Source organism: Arvicola amphibius, chromosome 8 (genome assembly GCF_903992535.2).
Source record: "Arvicola amphibius chromosome 8, mArvAmp1.2, whole genome shotgun sequence".
Taxonomy (NCBI): domain Eukaryota; kingdom Metazoa; phylum Chordata; class Mammalia; order Rodentia; family Cricetidae; genus Arvicola; species Arvicola amphibius.
In genome coordinates, this window is record NC_052054.1 from 88680741 (window position 1) to 88702736 (window position 21996).

Below are 21996 nucleotides of genomic sequence, written 5' to 3' on the forward strand. Positions count from 1 at the left end.
CCCCCAAGCTAGCCCTCCGGCCCGGCGCCCGACACCAGGTGCTTACCTGCGGGAAGGAGCCCTCCCGGCGCGGGCCCCGAGGGTAGTCCAAGTGACCCCTGTCCAGCATCAGGTAGAGTGAGAAAATTACGACGCAGAAGATAGCGCTGCCGAACACGGTGAACTGGCGACTTAACTTCATTTTTTTCCTCGATAGACTCGGGGCCAGGACACGGTCCTCACACGAAAGAAGCAGAGGACTGGCGACTCCAGCCGGCGATCGCCGAAGGCTCTCTGCTCTGGGCTGCACACCCGTCGCGCTCTACAGCGCGGGTTCCGGCCGCGCTCCGCACCTCGTTCCCGGAGCCACCACGCGCCCTCGGCCTAAGCTCTCCGCTGCCCTCCCCGGGGCTGGCCGTCCCTGCGAGGCGGACTCCTGAGCAGCCAGGAAAGGGTCCCCACAAACTTGCTCTCCTGCTGGGGACCGACACCCGGTAGGGAGCGCGGAGAAGGCAGAGGAGAGGTCGCTGCCCCGACTTCCTGCCACCGCCGCCACGACTGAGTCGGCAGGAAAAGTTTTCTCGACAAGGGCAGGCGTGTCCTCGGCGCCCAGAGAACGCGCGGGTTCCGCGGCTCCAGGGCCGAGCGTGCAGCGCTGGCAACGAGGAACGCGCGCGCCGAAGGAGGAACTGGACCTGGAGGCGCCGTACCCCACAACTTAGCGCCGGGACACCCAGGCCCGCCCCCGCCACACCGCCCCCGCGTCCCCGCCGGAGCCCCTTCCTGCCTCGGCTACTGCGGGGGCCCGGCCGGGGTGTACCCTGGGTTCCGGGGCGCTGCGATCCAGGACTTTCCTCGGGGTGTGTGTCCGTTCCCCGGCCTCTCCCGGCCCCCCCGCCGCCCCTACCTTCCCCCTCCCGGGCCCGAGCTGCACGCGGAGGGCGCAGGGGGCGGGCGGCGCCGGGAGGAGGCAAAGCAGAGCAAGGAGAGGACCGTCCCCGGAGAGGAGCCCGCTCCAGCTGCAGCCCTGAGCACCCCCTCCTTCCCGCCCCGAAAACGCGGAGATGGCGGCGGCGGTCACGAAAGGAAGAGCCGTTTCCCCAGCGCCACTCGGCGCTCCAGGACCGCCCGCCACGAGCCTGAGGAGACGGTAGCGGCGGCGCGGCGGCCGCTGGGTCAATAGGCGCCCGTAGCCCTGGAGCTGGGCAGCCGGCTGGCCCCGCCCCCTCCCGACGCGCCGGGATGAGGGGGCGGGCCCCCTGGCGCCCAATCACAGCGCGCCGCCCGCCAGGCCCGCCCAGCGCCTGCCTCACTGGGCCCTGACAGTAGGAAGACCTCAAGAGGCTTCGGTGACAAGGGAGGCGGCTTGGCAGGAACCGGGGCCAGCAGTAGCCGGAGCTCCATAGCGCCTGTGGTTCATTGCCCAAATTCCATCCTCTGGTCGGGTCTTCTCTCCTTGAACACCCAGACCAGCCTTGGAAAGGTCGGTGAAGGGCTGCTGTCAGGAAAGGTAGACAAGAAATCTGACGATCCTCTTTGGACTCATCTCTTCTTCCTCTTGGCTTTTGGCGACACCCTGGTGAAACCTGGGAGCCAAAGAGGCGGACGAAGCCTCATCCAGGCAGATGTAGACATCAGTCGACAAAAATCTAATGAGAGGGAGGGGAGAAAAGCTTGTGCCGACTGTTGAATTATAGCCTCTGGGCTCCAAATTCACCCTTTCTCACTGCGCCGTGAACATGAATCTGGGCCTTTGGAGTAGGTTTAGCTTCTCCTTCTGGGACATTTTGTCAGTAGAGGGTGCTGAAGAGACATTACTGGAAATCAAGGAACTTGCTTCCTGGTTCTGGTATATCTGATAAGCAGTTTCTCCTAGCCTACCTGACTTTTTCAAGTCCCAAACTCCTCGCTGGCCGGCAGTTTTTGTAGTGGCGGAAGGCCTGAACAGCTTTCCTGACTGTCTAGCAACAACACAAAGCAAGTTCGGGGCGGGGAAGCGGTATCACAATGACCTCTGTTCTATCACCCAGACCGCAGTTGCCATGAGATCTCTAGCTTAGCCTCTGACTGGATGGGCAGGGTAATCTTTAGGGGGCCTTTATCAGCTCAAGAGGTAACTATAGGGTTTGCTCCCAGCAGCTGCTGTCTATATTCTTTCTGTGAATATAGTGAATCCCTCGTTATTTAATTCTCTATTAGAGTTAAGAATTCGTTCTATTAAGCCTTCAGTGTCCAGGAAGTAGTCCCACGAGATAGACCTGCGAAGACAGGATTTAAAGGTCAAATTGCCTGATCTTTGCCTAGAGCGCCTTGCCAAAGGGAAATAGAATGGTAATTTGGGTCATGAAGAGCAACTCAGTTAATTGAGCAATCACCTGTGGTTGATTCTGATGAAATGCCAATGGAGCAAATACGTGGGGGACTTGGTGATAGCTGCGTTTGACCTCATGGCTATAGACAGGGCCACAGGGAGACTGGTGGGGGAGGATGCTTATAAAGAGAATACTTATAAAGAGAAACGACAAACGCGGGTCCATCAGTTCTCCTATGGTATGAGAATCAAAGAGATTCCATTAACAATCCTAAGAGGACCCCTCTTGTAGCAATGAGAATTACATAACTGAAGATCAAATGTTTTATTTTGGTTTTGGAGCGGCTGACTTATTAACTACTGAATTCACAGACATGACAAGTTTTTTTTCCCCTCTAAAGAGGGGATGGATTAATTGGTGAACGATAAAATGCTAAGGTTTGAAGTAAGTCAGACACATGAATCTAGCAGTCCAGCGCTGTATGCCCCACCCCTCCCCCAACACATACCTGTGTGGTCACGCTATGCTTCTCTCACCAGTAGAAGCAGTGGCCACTCTGTGGTTAGCACACTTGAGTTTCCTTTGCTTGAAAACCTTGTCAGTTTGGACTGCAGAGATGGCTTAGAGGTTGGATCATTGGCCATTCTTCTAGAAGACCTGGGTTCTGCACCCACATGGCAGCTCACAACCATCTCTTAACTCCAGTTCCATATGGGAATTTGGCACCTTCTGGTCTCTTTGGAGACCAGGCATACATGTAGTGCACAGACATACATGTAGGCAAAACATCCATATAACCAAAAGGTTAAAAAAATTTTAAAAATCTTGTCATATTTAGGGTTTGGGGGATTGTACACATATGTATGTTTTTCTAAAATACTCATCTTTTCTATGAATTCCACCAGAAGTGGTTGTCCTCATCTGAAGCATATTCTTTGACTTGGAATTTATACCTTTCTCAAAAAACTACTAGTCAACTTCTGCACCACTATAATTGAGACAATGATCACATTTTTGTGTGTAATCTTGTAAAGTAGAAAAGAGCAGTAGTTCACACATCAAAATAACTATAATTGTACCTAATATATGTTGGCAAAAATCTGGGAACCATATATAGAAATGGTTTCTAAGGGTTTGGAGGGCATAAAAGATAGAATGTAACACTAGATGTAGTCAAAGTTTATTTCTGATCTGGCTTAGAGATTAAGAGCACTTGATGCTCTCACAGAGGACTCAGGTTGTGTTCCCAGCATCAATATGACAACTCAGAACCCGATCTAACTCCAGCCCAGATGATCTGATATCCTCCTTGGGCACTGCATGCGTGTGGCACACAGAATCACATACAAGCGAAACACCAATATGCAGAAAATAAATAAATAAATAAATCTTTTTAAGGCATTTAGTTCATGCAGTTAAAATTGATTTGAGTAATGGGCAGTTTAGGAGTTTTGAGATACCAGAGCTTCCTAGCATGATGTGGAAAAGGAAAGCCAATGATTTAGAAAAAAACAAATATTGCATTGGATTTATCATATGCCACAACGTGCAAACCCATCCCCCAGCTGTGCCCCATGCTGAGACACAGAAGGTACACCCTTCACTGAAGTGTTGAGAAAGACACTAAAGAAATCTCTGAAGATTCTGCCCCTCTGGGCCAGCTATGACTACAGGCGATGGCACTGTTTAGCTGGCCTCTCTGGTTTACATGAAGATGGCAGGATTCCCAGAACAGCAGAAGCCTAGCAGCACTCAACCAACGAAGTCAGAGTGGACCCCTTCATCTTTACAAGTGGCAGACTACCTGGGCCCAGAGATGTCTGCAGAGCATAGTGCATAGGCAGCCTAGGTAGAGAGTTTTTTTCTGTTTTTAACACATGAAGCTCTAGACCAGTTAGCCAAACTCTGACTTGAGTTGCCACCCTTTCAGATTTCAAACCCAAATCAACTCACAGGCCTGGGTCATTTGGTTGCCTTTATAGGGAAGACCTTATTCTGTAGTCATAATGCACAAACAAAGAGGCATACTGCTTTGCAGGCAGGAGGAGGGGAAGCTGTTTATTTACTTTCAGGACTACTTATTACCAAATTTCAAATGAAATCATAAGGTGGGAGCCCTAATCCAATCCAACTGAGGTCCTTGTAAGAGAGAAACACACTATACCATACATGATGCACACCACGACCATCTGATGACACAGTGAAAAGGTGGCCGGCTCTAAGCCATGAAAGACAACCCAGTCCTGCTGAAACTTTGGTTTGGGGCTGCTGGTCTGGAGACTCTGAGAAAATGAACTAATGTTATTTGTGGCACCCTATCTCATGGTGACAGCCTAAGTGTGCATACACTGGTACAGAAAACAGCCACCCACCTGGTACAAGGTATTTTTTTAAATAATACAATAGGAAAATAAAACAATTGTGGTACATTTTTTCCATTGAAGACATACCAATGGCCCACAGCTATATAAAAAGTTTTCAGCATTGATCATCAGATACTTAAAATCACATATTAAAATCACAACAGATATCACTTTATACCTGTTATGATGGTTTTGGAAACAAGTAAAATAATAATATTGAGGGTATGCTATAATGGGGGGCCCTTGTAAACTGTCAGAGGGATGGTAAACAGTTATATTAATAGAAACAATTGGGGGTGTAATTTCAAATAGCACTGTACAAATTGGCACAGGTTATGGAAAACAGTATGAAAGTCCCTTCAAACTGAAAACAGAACTTCGCTACGGCCCAGCAATACCACTACTAGGTGTGTGTGTGTGTGTGTGTGTGTGTGTACAACCTACAGTCTACAAGCAGCTTGTCTTTTCTAGAAAATTAATTTATATCATATCAATTATGATTTACTCCACTAAGACCTTTCACCGTAGTATCTTGGCCATTGGAAATAATGCTGCAACAACAACATAGGAGAGCAAATGATATCTGCTAAGGTACGTCTCTACTCAGGCTGGAGACGTGTTCAGCAGTGAATCGCTTGCTGAGCACAAATGAAGACCAGAGATTTTAAATCCCCAGGATCCAAATAAAGCTGGACAATGTAGATTGCATCTGTAATTCCAGACCTCCTTTAGCAAGATGGGAGGTGGAAACAGGAGCCTCCCTGGTCTCATTGGCCAACTAGTCCAGCACGTACAGCACAGTGGTGAACAAGAGGCCCTGTCTCAAGGTTCGAGTGTCAACCCATACTCAAGGTTGTCCACCACCATAAAAGGTTCATTTTTTTAGATACTGCTTCACATCTGTTCAAGTTGTGTCTTAGTAATGAGGAAAATAATATTTTAGTATGTGAGTTGCTGTCTCCTAGCATTGGTAATAACTATTCTACTGAGGGAAGGAATACTTCAGTAGAGACATTCTCTCTTATGCTCACTGAACTTTTAAAAATTTTATAGTTATGATTGTGGAACACTAAAAGGCATAGAAGGGTTGGCTCTCCTGGATGTTGGGACAGTCTGTCTTCCAAATGGCCTAAGCATTCGTAGGTATTCTTCCTGGATATGCCGAAAATGCAAACCTTGGCCACTTTTAAAGTAGGGCCACTGCTCAGGGCTGCCTTTGTCCAAAACAACCAGATAACCAAATTATATCTCCTCCCAATTTGCTTACCACATACCACAGAAATAGGAAATGCCCTAATTCAGTATTCCTCAACTATGACACAAACCTGCTATACATGTGGTTCCACCTGAACCCCTCACCTTAGACACAGCAGGGCTCCACGGACATGGAGAACCAGCACCACCTAAGACATACAACACGGACAAGTCTCTACCTCGTGCTTTCTACCAGGATCTATATAGCAATAACTGACCACAGATCCTTCCTGAGTCCCAAAACCACCCACCCACCTAAGATAGTGCTGATGCTACGCCATATTCTCTATCTGCCTGTGCTTTCTCCCCATGGCACAAACGTGGGGAGTCAGGAAGTATAACAAGCCACTGAAGGGGCATCAGAAGGATAAAGAAGCTGGATGACCACCCTATCTTCAGAATTCTTCCCATTACTGACTGACTTGGTTTGCATCTGGCTTTCCCAGTAGGCTACAAGCTCCTGGAATATGGCTTGCCATTGTACCTCAATGGGCAGAATAGTGTCTATCAATAGTGAGGCTTAATAAACACCTTCTGAATTAATTGACTTGTTCTGAGGTACCAGTGAGGGTGAACTTACTAGTGCTAGGAAAGAGGTAGTTGTCCTGGCTTATATAAGGGTCTGTTTGCTAGTCTACATTCAAAACTGTTCTTTGGGTTGGAAAGAGATGGCTTGTTGGTTAAGGTCACTGGCTGCTCTTCCAGGGGTCCCCCACATGGCAGCAAGCAACAGTTTATAACTTCAGTTCTAGGGGATCCAGCATCCTCTTCTGACCAATGTGGGCACCTGGCATACATGCACATGGTACACAGACATACGTGAGGGAAAAACTCCCTCACACATAACATAAAAATAAATTTTAAAAAGATATTCTTAGCTTTATGAATTAGCACATTTTCCCCCAAAGTACTTTCTTCAAAGCCCATTAAAGAGGATTCCTGAAAAGAAAATTTGCTAATCTTCATCATTACAGGAAGCCAATATTTTGATATAAAGAAATAAGGCAAATAAGTCTATGCTGGGTGTTTAACATGTTTCCTTGATTAGCTTTTATAATACTGCCACTTTAGTGTGCAGATACCTATTCCATCTATAATGAAACTTAGATGCAGAAAGATTAACATGGCTTAAAGTATAACTACTAAATGCACACTTGGTTCTTCTGATTTCAAAACTTCTGTTTCCTCCAGTATGCTATAGAATTGAAGATACTACCCCAACATTTGGGAGGCAGAGGCAGGTGGCTCTCTGAGTTCAAGGCTAGCTTGGTCTAAAGAGTGAGTTCCAGGGTAGACCAGGCTAGCTAATGCTACACAGGAAAAACCTTGTCTCGATAAAATAAAATAAAATAAAATAAAATTGCATGCAATCATATTGGGTAGAGTGGGTGGATTTTGCATGGCTACTCTTGGGACTGTGGTATCCTGATTCAGTGTAAAGTGCTATAAACATGTCTAGGTGCTTTAAGCTATTTAACAGGGGACATTTACAAAATCTGGGTCCACGCCGCCGAGGAAGGATTCAGACAAGCCTCGAAGAATGATCACCAGAACAATGCAGAGCTGGCCTGTCAGTGCAGCTAACAGCTCTAGCACAAGGTCAGAGCTTTGTGGGTAGGTGTGTCCAAACACTACTGTTCTCTTCCATCTCTGCTTATTGTTCCTCAGGGTCTGAGTAATGAATTAGGAACGCCAGTGCAGAAATGGGAGTCACTGTCAAGTCAGAAGAGTGCTCATAACACTTCTTTCTAAATCTATTGTGGGTATAGTCTATGGACAAACACAATCCAGATCTACAGCTCGAGGTACAAAGTCTGGGAAATGGAGGCTACTGGTCTCTGCAGCGTGAAAGCAATAGGACAGAGTGGGGAGGCACATGAAAGCCAGCAGCACTTGTCATAGCCAGCATTAGTAGGAAAAGCTGCTTCTACAGGGAGGATGGAGTACGTATTCCAACACCATCTCTGCCCAGGAAGACCTGTAATATACAATGTGTGATAAGTTATTCAAACTCCAAACTCCTGGCATCCAAATCTTTATGACTATGGTTTACTCTGAGGAAGATGTCTTCTACTCACATGATAATTAAGACCAACAGTGTATCTAACTATGTACACACTAGAGACAAAGCGGTTTGTGGCGTAGGTTCATCACTTTTATTTCCAAGAGCCCTCTGCTTGCTGTCGCTGCTGTTGGCATGATGTGAAGACCAGGCTTACTTCCAGCCGCCCTAAGCTGTTTTCTCTGGATTCTCTCTGGCTCTGATTTCTCCTCTGCCACACTCAACATGGAAAGGCTTAGTAACTGAGTATCCTAAAGCTTCAAAGACAGCACATCCAACCTCAAGGGGAGAAAACTTTGCCCTAGGTTTCAGAAAGAGTGGATAGGAAGCCAAGCTCAGGTTTCCTGTCAAAGCCTTTTTTTCTTCACAACAGAAGCAAGCTTGAGATTGTGATCTGTCTAGATACCAAATGGTGGTGGTGAGTGTGTGTGCATGCATGTGTGCATGCGTGCGTGCGTGTGTGCGTGCGTGTGTGCGTGTGTGTGTGTGTGTGTGTGTGTGTGTGTGTGTGTGTTTCAATTTATATCAAGTTCAATAGCAGGCAGAAACTCAGCTATCTCTTTAAGGAAGTGTTCTGGTATGTAAATTATGAAACAAAGCAATAGCACTCAGCAAGAAAATAATGGCAGAGAGAAAGGGGATGTGGGGGTTTCAAAGTGAGGACGAGTTCCCAGGAAACCCCATTTTATAAAATGTTTTCACATAATTTTTGAAGTCAAATGCAACTGGTTTTTTTTGCCTTTGATAATTTTTGGGCCAGGCCAAGTACTTCCCAGGGATTCTTTCCTTGACTCTACCAGGAACGTTCAGAGAGGGGGAGTGTTGTTAGCTCTCTTAGTGGATGGGAAACAGAGGCACACCTTCCTCTAGTCTTTCTGCATCCATGTTGCTTCATGGCAGAAGAGGCGTGTTATGTCTAATGACAACATTGTTCTGCTTCCCCAGCCAGAATGGAACCCTATTTTTAATTATTATTTTATAATCAGAAAGGTTAAGAGAAACAGGATGAAAAACTATACACACAGACACATCATACGTAACTAAGATTATATCTGTTACTAATATGCATGTGTAAAGATAAGAGACTAGACCATAGGATACTGATGAGGTAAGGTGACGGAAATATTTGTGTTTCCATCATTTCTCTGTTTCTAAGATTTCTCATGAATCAATCATACCAAATTACAAAGGAAAAATAAATGGCCTAAGATTTACTCCCCACTTAGCTGGAATATAAAAGTTCATTTCTGCTCTCTCCTTTCCTACAGCTTTGGAAACCTCTCCTGCTCAATGAGTGACTTCAATTACCAAATTGATGGCACCAGATCATTCTAGCCATGCAAATCACAAGGCCACAGCCAGCCGAGGAGAAGGCGGATAAAAAGATTACATTAAAAATTAAAGCGATGCGTAGCGACATCGAGATAACGTGCTTACGATTATTTCTACATATTTAATATTCATGCAATTGCAGAGCCGGTCACGACAAATATTAACTCTTGAAACAGATCCCTTTGGCTCTCTGATACTGCGACCTTGAACTGCAACCACCAGATCATACAAGAGCCACAGCTTCCGGAGAAGCATCTCTTCAGACTGTAAATGATAAATGCCTTTTTCTTGGAACGTCATCACGGTGCTTCCTGGCTTTGTTTCTTTCCAGTGCCCTGTAGCTTCTCGCTCTAGTATATGTTGGTCACACCGAAAGGCTCAGCTTTCCATCTTCTACGATGTGTGTGCCTGTGTGGTTCGCTGCCACTCCTGTGATGTGATGTGTTTTCTGTCAGAAGAAAGTTACAGGCACATTAGCCTACCTGACAGGCACAGAGAGCCACTAGGCTTTCCTAAAGAGAAGCTTCCCCCAGGCTGGAGGCCGCTCTGTCCCAGTAGCTCATCCCCGCTCTCCAGCCCTGCTATACCACAATAGCTCAAGTACACACCCCAGCTTCTTTGCCTGTGTGTATTGCCTTGGAGCCTAGTTTCAATTCTCCTGTGCCCAATGCTCAACATTGAGGCAGTTCTGCAGTAATTCATATTTCCACGGCAATCTGATGGCTGCAGTCTGCAGATAAAAGCTAATGTCTTTCCTTACAAGCCATACAGACACCACAGAAGAGATAGGCAGAAAAAGTGAGTCCTGGACACCAGGGAGGAAAGGTAGCATTCAAGAGATATACAAATATAATTAACTTTTATAGTGTTTAGAGAGAACATTCTAGAAAAATTTGCTTTCCTTGGTGTGTCTAGGAAAAAAGTCAACAAGAAAAGAAATTTACTGAAAACTCATAAAGTGAAACAGCTAAAATTATTTTCTTAGAAAATTTCGACTAAATGAAAATATTTCCCTCACGTTTGTTGAAAACCAAAAGCCTATGCATTTTCAGTTTCTTGAATATTATTTCTGCGCGTTGGGGAGTTTGTTAAGATCAAGCAATTCTGGTTCGGGTCCCTTCATATGGTGGCTGAATCTCAGGCATGTGTACTGTGTGAGAACCTTTAGGCCTTCTAAATCATGTCCTATTTTGAGAGTGTGTCCTTTGTCCTCCTTAGATTTGAGTCCTCAGCATGTAACTAGGTAACCCACAGAAGCTATTTCCCATAGTCCAAAATCATACGTGCCTCCAGTGATTCTCATAGTTGTCAAGGGCATCCATGCTATTGGTCTGAGCCACTCGCAGAATGGGGAAGTAAGTCAAGGAACCTAGCACAGTTTGCAAACCTGGAGTGGGCAGTTTTCTTGGGACTCACTCTATAGAAATTTATCTGGGAGATTCTCCTTTGTTCTCTTTGTCTTTCTGTCTTGGCTCACGATCCTCAGATGTTTCAGACAAGGCAACTCCAGCTGTTTTTTTGCCCATGACCACTGTCCCTTCCATCTTCAGAGTTCAAATGAGAAGTCTCCCTTGTTTCTAGTAGCCTGTTCATCCTCAGAGAGAGCAGCTCCTTCTGGATTTTGATCTGTATCCTAGTTCTTCCCTAGTCTGCTTTTCCACAATGACAGGAAATGTCTTGGTCTTTTGCAGTCTGGATGGAATAAGGATCCAGACTAGGGTTGCAGTTTTCAAACTGCTTTGATGACTGCTGGCCAACTCTTCACTCCATGGCAGTAGCATCCCCAGTCCAGCTAGCCATTAGGGAGGCATGGAAACCTGAAGACAGAGAATCATTTTCCCCGACACCTTGGGAAGCAGAGTACCAGCCACTAGGTTTTGGTATATGACCACTCTACACTGAAAGGTATTTAGAAAAACAATTCATTTTTCTAGGGAAGTTTGAGTAGCAGTCTTGCTGAAACAGAAGATCAGTTTAGGTGACAACTCAAAGTGTTATAAGTTCATTTGTGTGTTGCTTTGTTTAACTCACAGGATTTTAAAACAATAACAACATTCATTTCATAAACAATGTACATTCATGCTTATATCTAAACCACCGGGAAAGGTTTTCTAATTTTCACATTGAATTATTTGAACAAGTAACTGTCAAATGCTGACCATGTGCCAGGGAGACCCTGTTGCAGGCTCTTAAACTATATTATATGATGAAATACATACTAAGCCTTCAGTATACAAGTTGTAACTAGAAGCCAAGAATTCCTGGGTCCTTCTGACACATCACCCATCATTCCGATAGCTGCTAATTCTCTACATTCTCCAAACCATGAGTTTCAGTTTCCCCTACATCTTCTAGCACTAAACCTCAGACACCCCAGCATGAAGGACCCATTCTCCCTAAGATGAGAACCTCCAGGACTTGAATTTATCATCTTTATAGAAGTCTTCAGAGTCTGTTGCCTTTGTCATGGAGAGTTCTACTGAAACTCTGTGCCTAGACAGTCAAACTGATAAAATGGACCATGGAACATGGAAGCCTTCAGCAGTCTGGGTGGCTACACTCCCAGCCATCTGGGAAGCACTCTTGGTGAGATGGATACAGAGGGAGAATTACTCACCTAGAAACCTGGATGTCAAGAGAAAAATTCAAACCCAGGAGCTTTTCTCCTAAGAGCCCCAGTGACATTTTATTCTTTAAATAAATCTTTTCTTCCTCTCTTTAGGTAAGAGATTGACATTTTAAGATCAATCATCCTCTGCTTTGCCGGTTTGGTAGACTGAGAACAAGATAAATGGAAATTAGGCACAATTTCCATCTTTTGAATAAAAGTACCCAAAATAACTGCATCTTAACTCAGTACAAAAGAAGAGATCTTGTTTCCCCAACAGCCGTGCTCTTTGTGGTGGTTCTCGATATATTTGAATATCAAAATCCTGCCCTGTTTTCTCCTGAAGATTCACTCTGAGCAGTTAGCTGCTGCTTGTGCTTCAGTGGAAAACAATGCATCTCATGCCAGGCTTTTCTCCATTACAGTCAAGGATGCTTTAGGCCTCCACAGATGCTTGCTCTTGCTCTCTTTGTCAACCCTTCTCCTTCTGCAGAGAAACTGGGCTTTTAATATAAAGCATGCTTTTTGCACAGTGACTCATCAGAGAAATTTTTATAAAACTCTAGATATCTAGGTGTAAATAGTAGATCTATAAATCAAGCATCTATATAAATCATAAATAAATGTGTTTCCACCCAATTCTTTGCTACAGTTACTAAAGACAAAAGCAAATTTGTATACTAATTAGACAAATTGCTTATTTTTTGACATAATGTAATCTTGGCTGAATATTTAATACTGCAGGACATAGAGCACCTTCAATACGTTTTTAACATTATTTGAACTTTTTTTTTTTTTTTTTTTTTTTTTTTTTTTGGTTTTTCGAGACAGGGTTTCTCTGTAGCTTTGGAGCCTGTCCTGGAACTAGCTCTTATAGACCAGGCTGGCCTCGAACTCACAGAGATCGGTCCACCTCTGCCTCCCAAGTGCTGGGATTAAAGGCATGCACCACCACCGCCCAGCTCTTGAACATGATTTTGATTCTCAATTCTGAGAATGCTTCTTCTCATAGATACACAGCACAAAATCACAGAAGTATATTTAGGGCCATTTCAGAAAGTAATAGAAATTCTGTCTTAATCCCAAGACAAAGTTCGTTAATGATTTTTTGTGAGTGACTCGGAGCAGTAACTTAAAAGCAGTTCTTACAACCAAACATTCATACAGCACAATCCAAAAATCTACTTGTCTTCTACATGCTGAGAAATGGTGGCAGAAAAATATTACAAGCCTTTGGTTTTCATTAAGTTTCTATAGGAGCAAAATATTTGTGCATACAGCAAAAACAATATAAATTCATGACATACAGTAATCTTGAATCTGAGCAACACTATGAGGTGTGGGGGCATGCCTGCAGAAAGTACATGCGGTATGTTCAGATCCAAGGCTTCAGTGGAGCAACACAGTTGAACGCTGCCTCAGAGACCTCAGGTCCATGTAATTACACATGTGATATTGAACTAGTTTTCCGTTGTGGCATGTTCAAAAACCTTTTACCATTGTCAAAACTTTCACAGCCCCCACATCCAGTTATGCAACCCACAGTTTAAGAAGATAGAGTGATTATAAGCTAATGTAGAATTTTTCGCCTTAGTTCATAATAGTCAGTACCTTGTGTTTAAGACCCTTCCTATTACTGTGGCACACTACCTTTGGTAAGGAAGACAGGGCTCATCTGGGAATCATCATTTACAGGAGTTATAGTAAATCATGGCAGAGAAGGCAGGAAGCAGCAGCCACCCGAAGTAGCTGGTCACATAATATATACAGGCAGAAAGTGGAAGAAAATGAATGTGGTGTTCAGTTTGCATTCTATTTTTCCTTTTTTATTCAGTCCTGGACCCTAGCCCAAGAAGACAGTGGCTACCACACACACACACACACACACACACACACACACACACACACACACCTGCAGAGAGAGACAGAGACAGAAAGAGATCAGGATGTCACTTAAACCTCTGTGAAAATACCCTCACAGATACATGCAAAGGTAAGCCTCACTAATGCCATAGGGGTTCCTTAATCTAATCAAAGTAACAATAGAAACCAACTATGACTTGCCTTATTCTTTAGTTGACATCAGGTAAGTGCTGGGTGCCAAAGACTCTTCAGAGGCTTGCTGTGGAGAGCGGCACTGGCTGGAGCCGGGCAGAACCTTTCTGCCATGTCTTCTCTCTGACTAACTAGTGTGTGACCTGAGCCAGGGCGCCAGTCTCCGAGACTCCAGCTCTTTCACTGCAGGAAGGGTTGCCTTTCTTCACTCACTCACATGTTCCGGCTGCTGCCGGTTTGATGAACACACCGCAGTGGACACCCCGAGGCCTCACAAAGGCAAATGCTCTCTCAAGGCTCCCAAGAATTCCTGACTCTAATGCACAGGACTGTTCTAATGTTAAGAGTTATAAAAGACCCGAAAAATATATTTTAAGGGAGTACATATGTAGAACAGTTACTCTAGTGTAGATTTAAATATATTCCCCTGCCCCAGGTTTATCCTTCTCCTAGGATGCTATACAATATAAAGGGTAATCGTGGTGAGTGGTTGAGAATTCCAAGCACCATGATCTAATCTCAACAGCACAATAATGCACCAGGTTACAAGAGTTATCAGTAAGTCCAGATAGTACTGGACCTACCCTGTGACAGCTAATTGGCACAACTCCTCCATTCTGTGGCATTTCGGTATTTTGAAGGGTTTCCCAAGCATCTGCATCTCATGGTCGTTACTGTTGATCTGTTTTTATCAGTAAATGAATGCCTTCTGTTTGCACAACACTGCATTGTCTTCTTATTTGCAAGTCAACCGATAGTCTTTTCAACATCGTGAGAGAACTGTCCTTTTCCTTTCTGTCTTCTCACTGACCGGAAGGTGTTCTGTAAAAATGCTTTCTAAAGTTCAACCAGACTTGTGAAATGTGCAACAGTTTGGTACTGCGACCAGGCTGATTATGTGAAATGAAGTATAATTCTTTCTAGCAGAGAGAGAGAGAGAGAGAGAGAGAGAGAGAGAGAGAGAGAGAGAGAGAGAGAGAGAGAGAGAGGCAGAAAAGAAAACTTGGAAGTGCTTCTTAGATATCATCTGTGTACATCTCCACTTAGTACATCTCAGTGTCTTATACCAAAAAAAGACTCACCACATGCCATTGGTCGGAGAGAGGACAGGTTCTAAACTCCCTTTCTCAAAGTGAGCCCTACTGATGCATCATGCATGTGCAAAGTCAAGTAGTCCAGTGTGAGTTATAGCGAGGCGCTCTCTCCACTGCTCTGACTCCCTAATAACATTTCACGGCTTTCTCTTCTTTCTTTCCTCAGTCTCGCTATAAATATCAGAGCTGATGACTGACTTTTATTGCTGCCTTTCATGCCGGCTCCTCAGGCTTGCAAATCAGCCACAGATTCTGGGAACGATCTCCCAGTCCCCTGCCCTCACTCACACACTTTCCTGGTGGAGCTTGGGGCAGGGAAGAATGCAGAAACACTGTACAGAACATGAATATGAATGAACTCGGGTTGAATTTTTTGACTGCTGTTCCAGCCATTTAGGCCTCCTCAGCGCGTGAACCAGAGAAGCCGCACCCCGAGATAGTTCCCCTGCTGAAAGGGTGGTAGACGGCCAGCTTAGACAGACAGCACCCTTGGGAATGGAGAACTGAAACACAGGGACAAAACAGAAACGGGAACAAACAGAACTATAGTAGTAAAAGCTTCCCACAAGCAGGAATTCTACTCCTACTGCAAGTACCTCTGCTCTGTAAACATAAGGTTCCAAGGTGATTCACTTTTGAAGTGAGCTGCCATTTCCTAGCAATGGTCCAGATTAACACTTAAGCTGCTGCCTTCCAGCCTGCCCATAGCACCACACATCCGTCTCTCATCCTGCCTCACTGAAACTTAGGAAGCAAGTCTAGCGGTTCTGTCACTATTTAGATAAACACTTGTATGTGTGCACAGACACCATGCTGAAACAGGAAAGAATGGGATAATGAATCAGAATGATTAACACTTTTGAGGACCTAATAAGCACTTTATTGCCCACACGCCTACTCTCATTTAACAGGACTGTTTGACATAAAACCAATCTGTGCTCAGTTTTGTAAATGAGGAAACGAAGGCACAAAGGCATCGAGTGACTCATGGAGGTCAAATGTAGGATGGCGTCTGAGCAGACGTGGCCCCCTCGGCACTGCACCCCGCTCTCCAGAACAGATGTCCGCATCACCCAACAAGTGCCACTTGAGGATGCTGTTTGGGTACTCGGTGCAAACGTCAGCTAACCCTGAGAGTTACTGCAAAACGTCTGTGTTATGTGGGCGATTTCAACCTCCCGTGAATCTTAGACTGTGCTGGGCCATATAATGGCTACTAACCCTGAGTCAATATTACAACTAAATTAAATTAATACCGTCACTGAAGTTTCCATGGGTAAGGGCTACACATACCATTAAAGATTCCATAAGGCCGATTAACAGATTTAAACTTGAGTGATTGATTGTGGAGTTAAAATGATATAGGTGCAGACCCAATTACCTTGGCTTTAGTTAGCCCCTTAAATCGACATTTATTGCCCACCTCTGTGTTTGATCTAACATACTTCACACGATTTGCTGGATCCTTTTGGAATATACAAACAGAGCCCTAATTTCCACCCACCCAAAAGTTAAGAATGTTATCAGACAGCGTCTGAGGCCCCAAGCAGAACCTCCCTCCTCAGCTGTAACTGTCTACCTGATGCTTCCAACAACACATTTTTTAAATGTCATCACTTGTAACTTTCTTTGTTTTGTTACCACAGAAGACTTCATGAAACTGTTACCACATTGCAACACCGTATTTGAACAAACCCAAACCTGTATTTCTGGAGCCTGGTCACTCTGTTTTGGTTCCAGAATAAACAACCTTTTATTTCTTTAGAGACGAGAGCTGTGTTTTGGGCATCAAAATTATAACCCCCCCTCCCAAGTTGGGCTAGTCATATTCCAGTTGCTTATTATATACCACAAGCAGAATAAGCCTCATCAGAATAAGAACTGATGGGTACTTCCAAGGAAGGGCTTTTACTGAGAATGTGCTCTGACCTTGGTGTGGCCAGCAATAATCAACAAGGAGCAATAAGGCAGACACAATCTCCAGCCACCGTGTAGCTCCCAGTGGCTGCCAGAGCCAGTCTCCTGGGAGCATCTCTTTCATGAGGCGGATTCAGGGAGCAAGGGACGATGAAGGCCTACAAGATGAACATCAAAGTTGACTTCGGGGCCAGATCCAAGCAAAGCTTTCTGAGGAGGCAGAAACCTAAACAAACATAAAGAAGATATAAACAAATACGAGATGGAAAATGTTCTTGACAAAGGAATAGACTGTGTGAAGACTCTGGAGGAGCAGGGGGCATCAAACTTGTGGAAATTTAAAAAAGGACGGTAAAAATGCTTCCTCGGCCCTTTCTGTCTCTTAAGATTTGAGGTAAAATTTCTTTTCCTTTCTTCTTCTGTTTTTAGCATTTTATCTGAGATGCTGAGCACTAGAGAAGAAAAAGGCAAGGAGTCATTTGAGCAGAGATCCAGAAGCCAGAAGTAGCTAATAACTTCCACGCCCCATGTCCCACACGTTCCCATACAGAGACTATACGCGGACAGTATCCTTGACCTGACAGCAAACAAGCAGCTGCCCTACGTGAAAGGCAGGTGGAGGCCCGGGCTGGGTGGTATACCAGCACCACGTTACTCAACCCAGCACAAGCCTCGACCTTCCCTCTCTGTCGAGTTACACAACTGGAATTTGCTAGAAATGTCTGTCTGCTTGAATGCCAGGTTCTACAAAGCCCCAACAGTGTTAATGCGACACAGTAAAGTATAAAAGCTCTTTTTAGAGAGAAAATAAAAGTTCTCCAGTGACTGCTGCCCTTGCCCCTGGCTAGCATTACCTAATGTGGCCAGCCAGAGGGAGAATTCAGATGAATGAAGTCTTGGATACAGAAGCCAAACAAAAGAAATAAAAAGAAACTAATGCAGAGAAATGTGGTACAAATGTGTGTCACCCCCTCACAGAGCAAGTGATGTGGGCAATGCCCTCCCTCTCTTTGAGAAGTTTAAATAAGTCAAAGATTTATCAGTATTCACTAACCATGGGAGAATTTTCTTTGGGGCTCCAGAATTTTCCAGAAAAGTATTCAAGTGGGATCATTTGTGCTTGCTGTCTTCTACAATGGTGGTCAAGTTGATCGAAAACATCTAAGACTCCCAGCAAGCTACTCCAAGCAGACTCCCTTCACAAAGGTGATATTCCTCCTTGAAGATCACCTTATTAATATGTTGAAAGAGATTTCGTGACTGAACATAGGTAAGATTTCTGTGGCTCCTATCTTTGGATAAAACGCTTCATTCATATCAAGCAGTGATTAAATATGCAGGGCATGAAATAAGCAGCAAGTTTGGCTTCAAAGCCATCTTGCAAATTGTACGCCATCCAAGCCAGACCATATGCCTTTAAATCTAGATGGCTGCCTACGTATCCAAGTAGTATCCAAGTGCTACTTCTGTACGGCAAGAACCTTCAGAAAAGCAATAGAGGCGGATCAGGGTAGCTGGTAGATAAATGCATGATGATAAATGGTTGAGTCCACCGAGACTCAGCTAATCACCCTTCACCATCTCTTTGGGGAGGATTATTCTGTTCTGTCAGAGAAAAGCATCCGAACTGGCAGCTCAAACCCACGTTACTCCTGAGCAGCTCACTGTGACGTCTGCAGTAGTCCTTGACTAGGAAGTATTGTCACCATCTTCTTTTGGCTCCTTCAAAAAACTCCTCCCCTACTTCACACCCGACCGGCCTACTCCTGTGCCTCACACTCCAAACTCTGAGCAGAGGATGCAGGTCAGTCATGGGCATGTGACACAGTCAGGCCAATCTGAATCTTCCTTGAGATTGGTACCCAGACATGAGAGGAAGAGTCTTCTGCCCATTGGGTTGATTAAACTAGGAGGATGGAGGCCAGGGAGATGCTGGTGGCTTCCTTCCCTCAATGGGGCAACTCAGTGGAATCAAAATCACTCATGAAAAAGAAAAACAGGAGGAAAAGCACAACAGCCCCAAGGGCACTGTCGATGCCACCGGTGCTGTTCATTATCACAAGGGACCTCATGAGCATGAGTTAATCAGTATCTGACAGCACGGGAAGGCCCAAGACATGTTACCAACCAACTGCTTTTCCTCCTTCTTCCATGTCAGCAACCTCCAGAGCAGCGTTAAAGCCATCCTCAGCAGCATGCCTACTTGTCTCTTAGGAAAGCCCGTGAGACACAAAGGACACAGGTGGACCTGCCCCCCTACTTCAAAGCAGAGCTCCCGGGAAGCTCAGAGATGCCCTTGCGGCCAGAAATACCTTTCCCCACTCCACTCGAACACTCACACAGCCGTCCCACCATAATCAGGGGAGTATTTTTAAAGAATGACACGTCGCTTCCTGGAAGAGGAAGGAAAAGCATTAGTTAAGCCCTAAAGTGGAACCCACGGCAGGAAGTAGGTTACATAAGCACTTGACAGGCATGTGGTTTTCTAAGGGTATGAAGCGCCAATCTGTGCTTATTTGGCTGTTAGCCAGTGGTACCATCCTAGGAAGCAGGCAAGCTAGAGTGTTAAAAATACAAAATTTATCAACTGACAGTGTTTAACCTCATGAAAACAAGAGAGCACGGTGGTAATTAGTGCTAAATATTAATTGTGATTTAAAATTCAATTACTATAGGGCAAGTAAAACCACCATTAATGAATGGTGTCTGCAAAACATACATCTTGCCACCTCTGCACTTTGGGGCAGATAAACCATTTGCTTGCTCAATAAGTGCTGTTGGTTGGTGATCAAATTGGGTTGTTTTTGTCGCACAATCTGCGTGGTGCAAAAAAAAAATCTTAAAGGTAATTCCTAAGACCTTATGTTTGTGATATTTTCAGACTCAATAAGCAGTGCCATAAAACTGTACAATTTAGAACTGAAATGGCTCTTGCAGACTAAAGAAACTAAGGCTCAGAGAGGATTAATGATCTGGTAAATGGCAAGGCTGGGACCTCACGTCATGTGTTCTTGATTTCCACCGGACGTCTCTCTTCTCTACCCTATCTCATAAGCAATAACACAGAACATTAGTGGTCTAGGGGAGAAGGTTCTTGACGTCATCTCGCCTTAACTTGTTCATTTACAGGTAGGAAATGAGGCTCAGAAAATGAGGTTCTTGCCAAAGGAGGGAAAGAAAAGCTAAACGTATTGATCCCTAAGGCAGTGCTCTTACCTTCTAGCCACAGATAAGCATCTGTATCAACAGGCACAAAGTATCCCACCATTTAATTTTTCCCAGCTTACAAATACCCCATCATTCACAGGAAAACCCTGGCGATGTGCCTGGTTAAGTTAGTAAGTTTTGAGAGGGCCTGGGGGTCTCTTAGTCAAGCAAGTGCACGGTCAAATATAAACAGCTGAGCCGAAAACTAGAGCCTCCCACGGATGTTTTTGGTGCCTTGCTTCTCCCCCATTCCTACTAGATATAGAGGCTGCAGCTATTTCTGAAAGTAAAACTTGCCTGGCTTTCAGCAAGAACGTTCTTAAATAGCCCAAAGTATCAAGTTCCATTTCTGGTGGAGGCCCTTAATAACTCTGCTGTGGAACTGTGGGGTTAAACACCGCGTCCTCCATCTCCCCGGGCTGCACCTTTGGTGCCGTTGCTCCCTGCTTCCCACTTTCCCATAGGACGTGTGTGACGGCGTGGAGATTCCTGAAGACCGCCTCAGCTCCCCACCCCCACTCTTTCCCCACCCCCACCTCTCCACCCCCACCCGCCTTTGAAAAATTAGGGGAGCGAAGTCACTCTATCTAAGGCAGAGCAGGGAGGTGAGAAGCCACCCTGAGAGTTGCCTGTCCGCCTACAAGAGAGTATTAACATTGTTAATCTGCTGGAGGCTTGGCTTGGCTTCCCAGGGAAATGGCTGATAGAGGAAGAAAATGTTTCAGTGGTTTCCTAGCCAAGGGGGAGGGCACGCTGGTTACTGTTGTTTTATCTTGTTTCACTTGGACTATCTCGCAACCTGGTGGTTTGGTATCACTAACACGGAACAAACAAATGTCAAATCAGAATACAGAGGAATTACCCACTGCTTGCTCTCTCCCAAGTAACCTTCTAAGCCCCTACCAGATGTTCAGAAAATAATACCACCTTTGCCCTAGAAGGGTTCACGGATCTCTTAGAAGAGGATATTCAATAACAAAACAATAAAATGTCCCATAGATACTTTGAATTTGGGTAGAACTCACCCTTGCCCTGTAGGCTGGGAATGAAAGGAACGTGGTTCTGAGTAACAAGGCAGCCCCTGGACAAAGAGAGTCTCTTGTAACCCCCCTGGGACTTAAAAGATTTTGGTTTGTTTCCTTGCTTGCTTTCCCCTCCAACGACCAAAACTCTTCCAGTGACATTTGCCCTACATCCTCACATTCTACCCCCTTTGTCTCTTGTATCCGAAAAGCAAGATACCCACAGTCACAGAGATGGTGTGAAGGGTCCTTTCCTTCAGTCCTGGCTTGCCACGTCGGTGGCCTCAGACCCAGGGAACACGGGGACCCTGATCAAAGTTTCAATTGATCCTGACCTTGAGTGATTAGGTTGAGATCAAACCCGAGGTCGTCACTCCCTGGATGTGGCTCTGTGGCTGTTTTCCTCCTTTTTCTATTTCCCCAGCCTGTGTACCTTGGTCTTTTATACAAATAGTTCCCCTGTTGAGCCACTTTATTTGTTCTTCAGTTATGTTCTGATTTGCCTGAGTCTCCGGTAAACAAAGGAGGCTGCAGCTACCACCCTTAAACAAAGCATACTAGTCCGTCAGCCCATTAATCCCTGCTGGGGCAGTGGACTGTCTGCCAGCTCCGTTCTGGCTTTGTTACAGTTACAGGCAAGCGCCTTTCAGGCAGGTCCAACATCCTATGCATTTCTAAAGAAGATTTTTAACCTTTCAGGGTCTGGCTCTCCTCACCTGTCAGGAGGATGAAATGGAGAGATAAATATTGCCTTGTGTCAGACAAAGAGGAAGGTATACTTGCCATGGATG

The 21996-nt window shown here is 45.1% G+C and overlaps 1 protein-coding gene and 1 long non-coding RNA gene across 3 annotated transcripts in view; both read right to left on the minus strand.

Annotated features, from left to right (window-relative positions):
- Man2a1 (mannosidase alpha class 2A member 1) overlaps positions 1 to 708 on the minus strand; it is a 163001-nt gene extending 162293 nt beyond the window's left edge. Inside the window, exon 1 of the mRNA XM_038339431.2 lies at positions 47 to 708. Coding sequence (XP_038195359.1) covers positions 47 to 181 — 135 coding nt within the window. The 5' untranslated portion in view covers positions 182 to 708. The remainder of the gene's footprint in view (positions 1 to 46) is intronic.
- Positions 709 to 9395: 8687 nt separating this feature from the next.
- LOC119820808 lies at positions 9396 to 21626 on the minus strand. 2 transcript variants are annotated; one of them, XR_005286535.1, is made up of 5 exons: positions 21541 to 21609; positions 19289 to 19369; positions 18031 to 18206; positions 16989 to 17202; positions 9396 to 9750 (listed from the first exon to the last, which is right to left on the minus strand). It is a non-coding gene; the product is annotated as an uncharacterized LOC119820808 (long non-coding RNA). The 2 variants fall into 2 exon arrangements; XR_005286536.1 differs by lacking the exons at positions 18031 to 18206; positions 19289 to 19369 and having other exon boundaries at positions 21541 to 21626.
- Between the last annotated feature and the right edge of the window lie 370 nt (positions 21627 to 21996).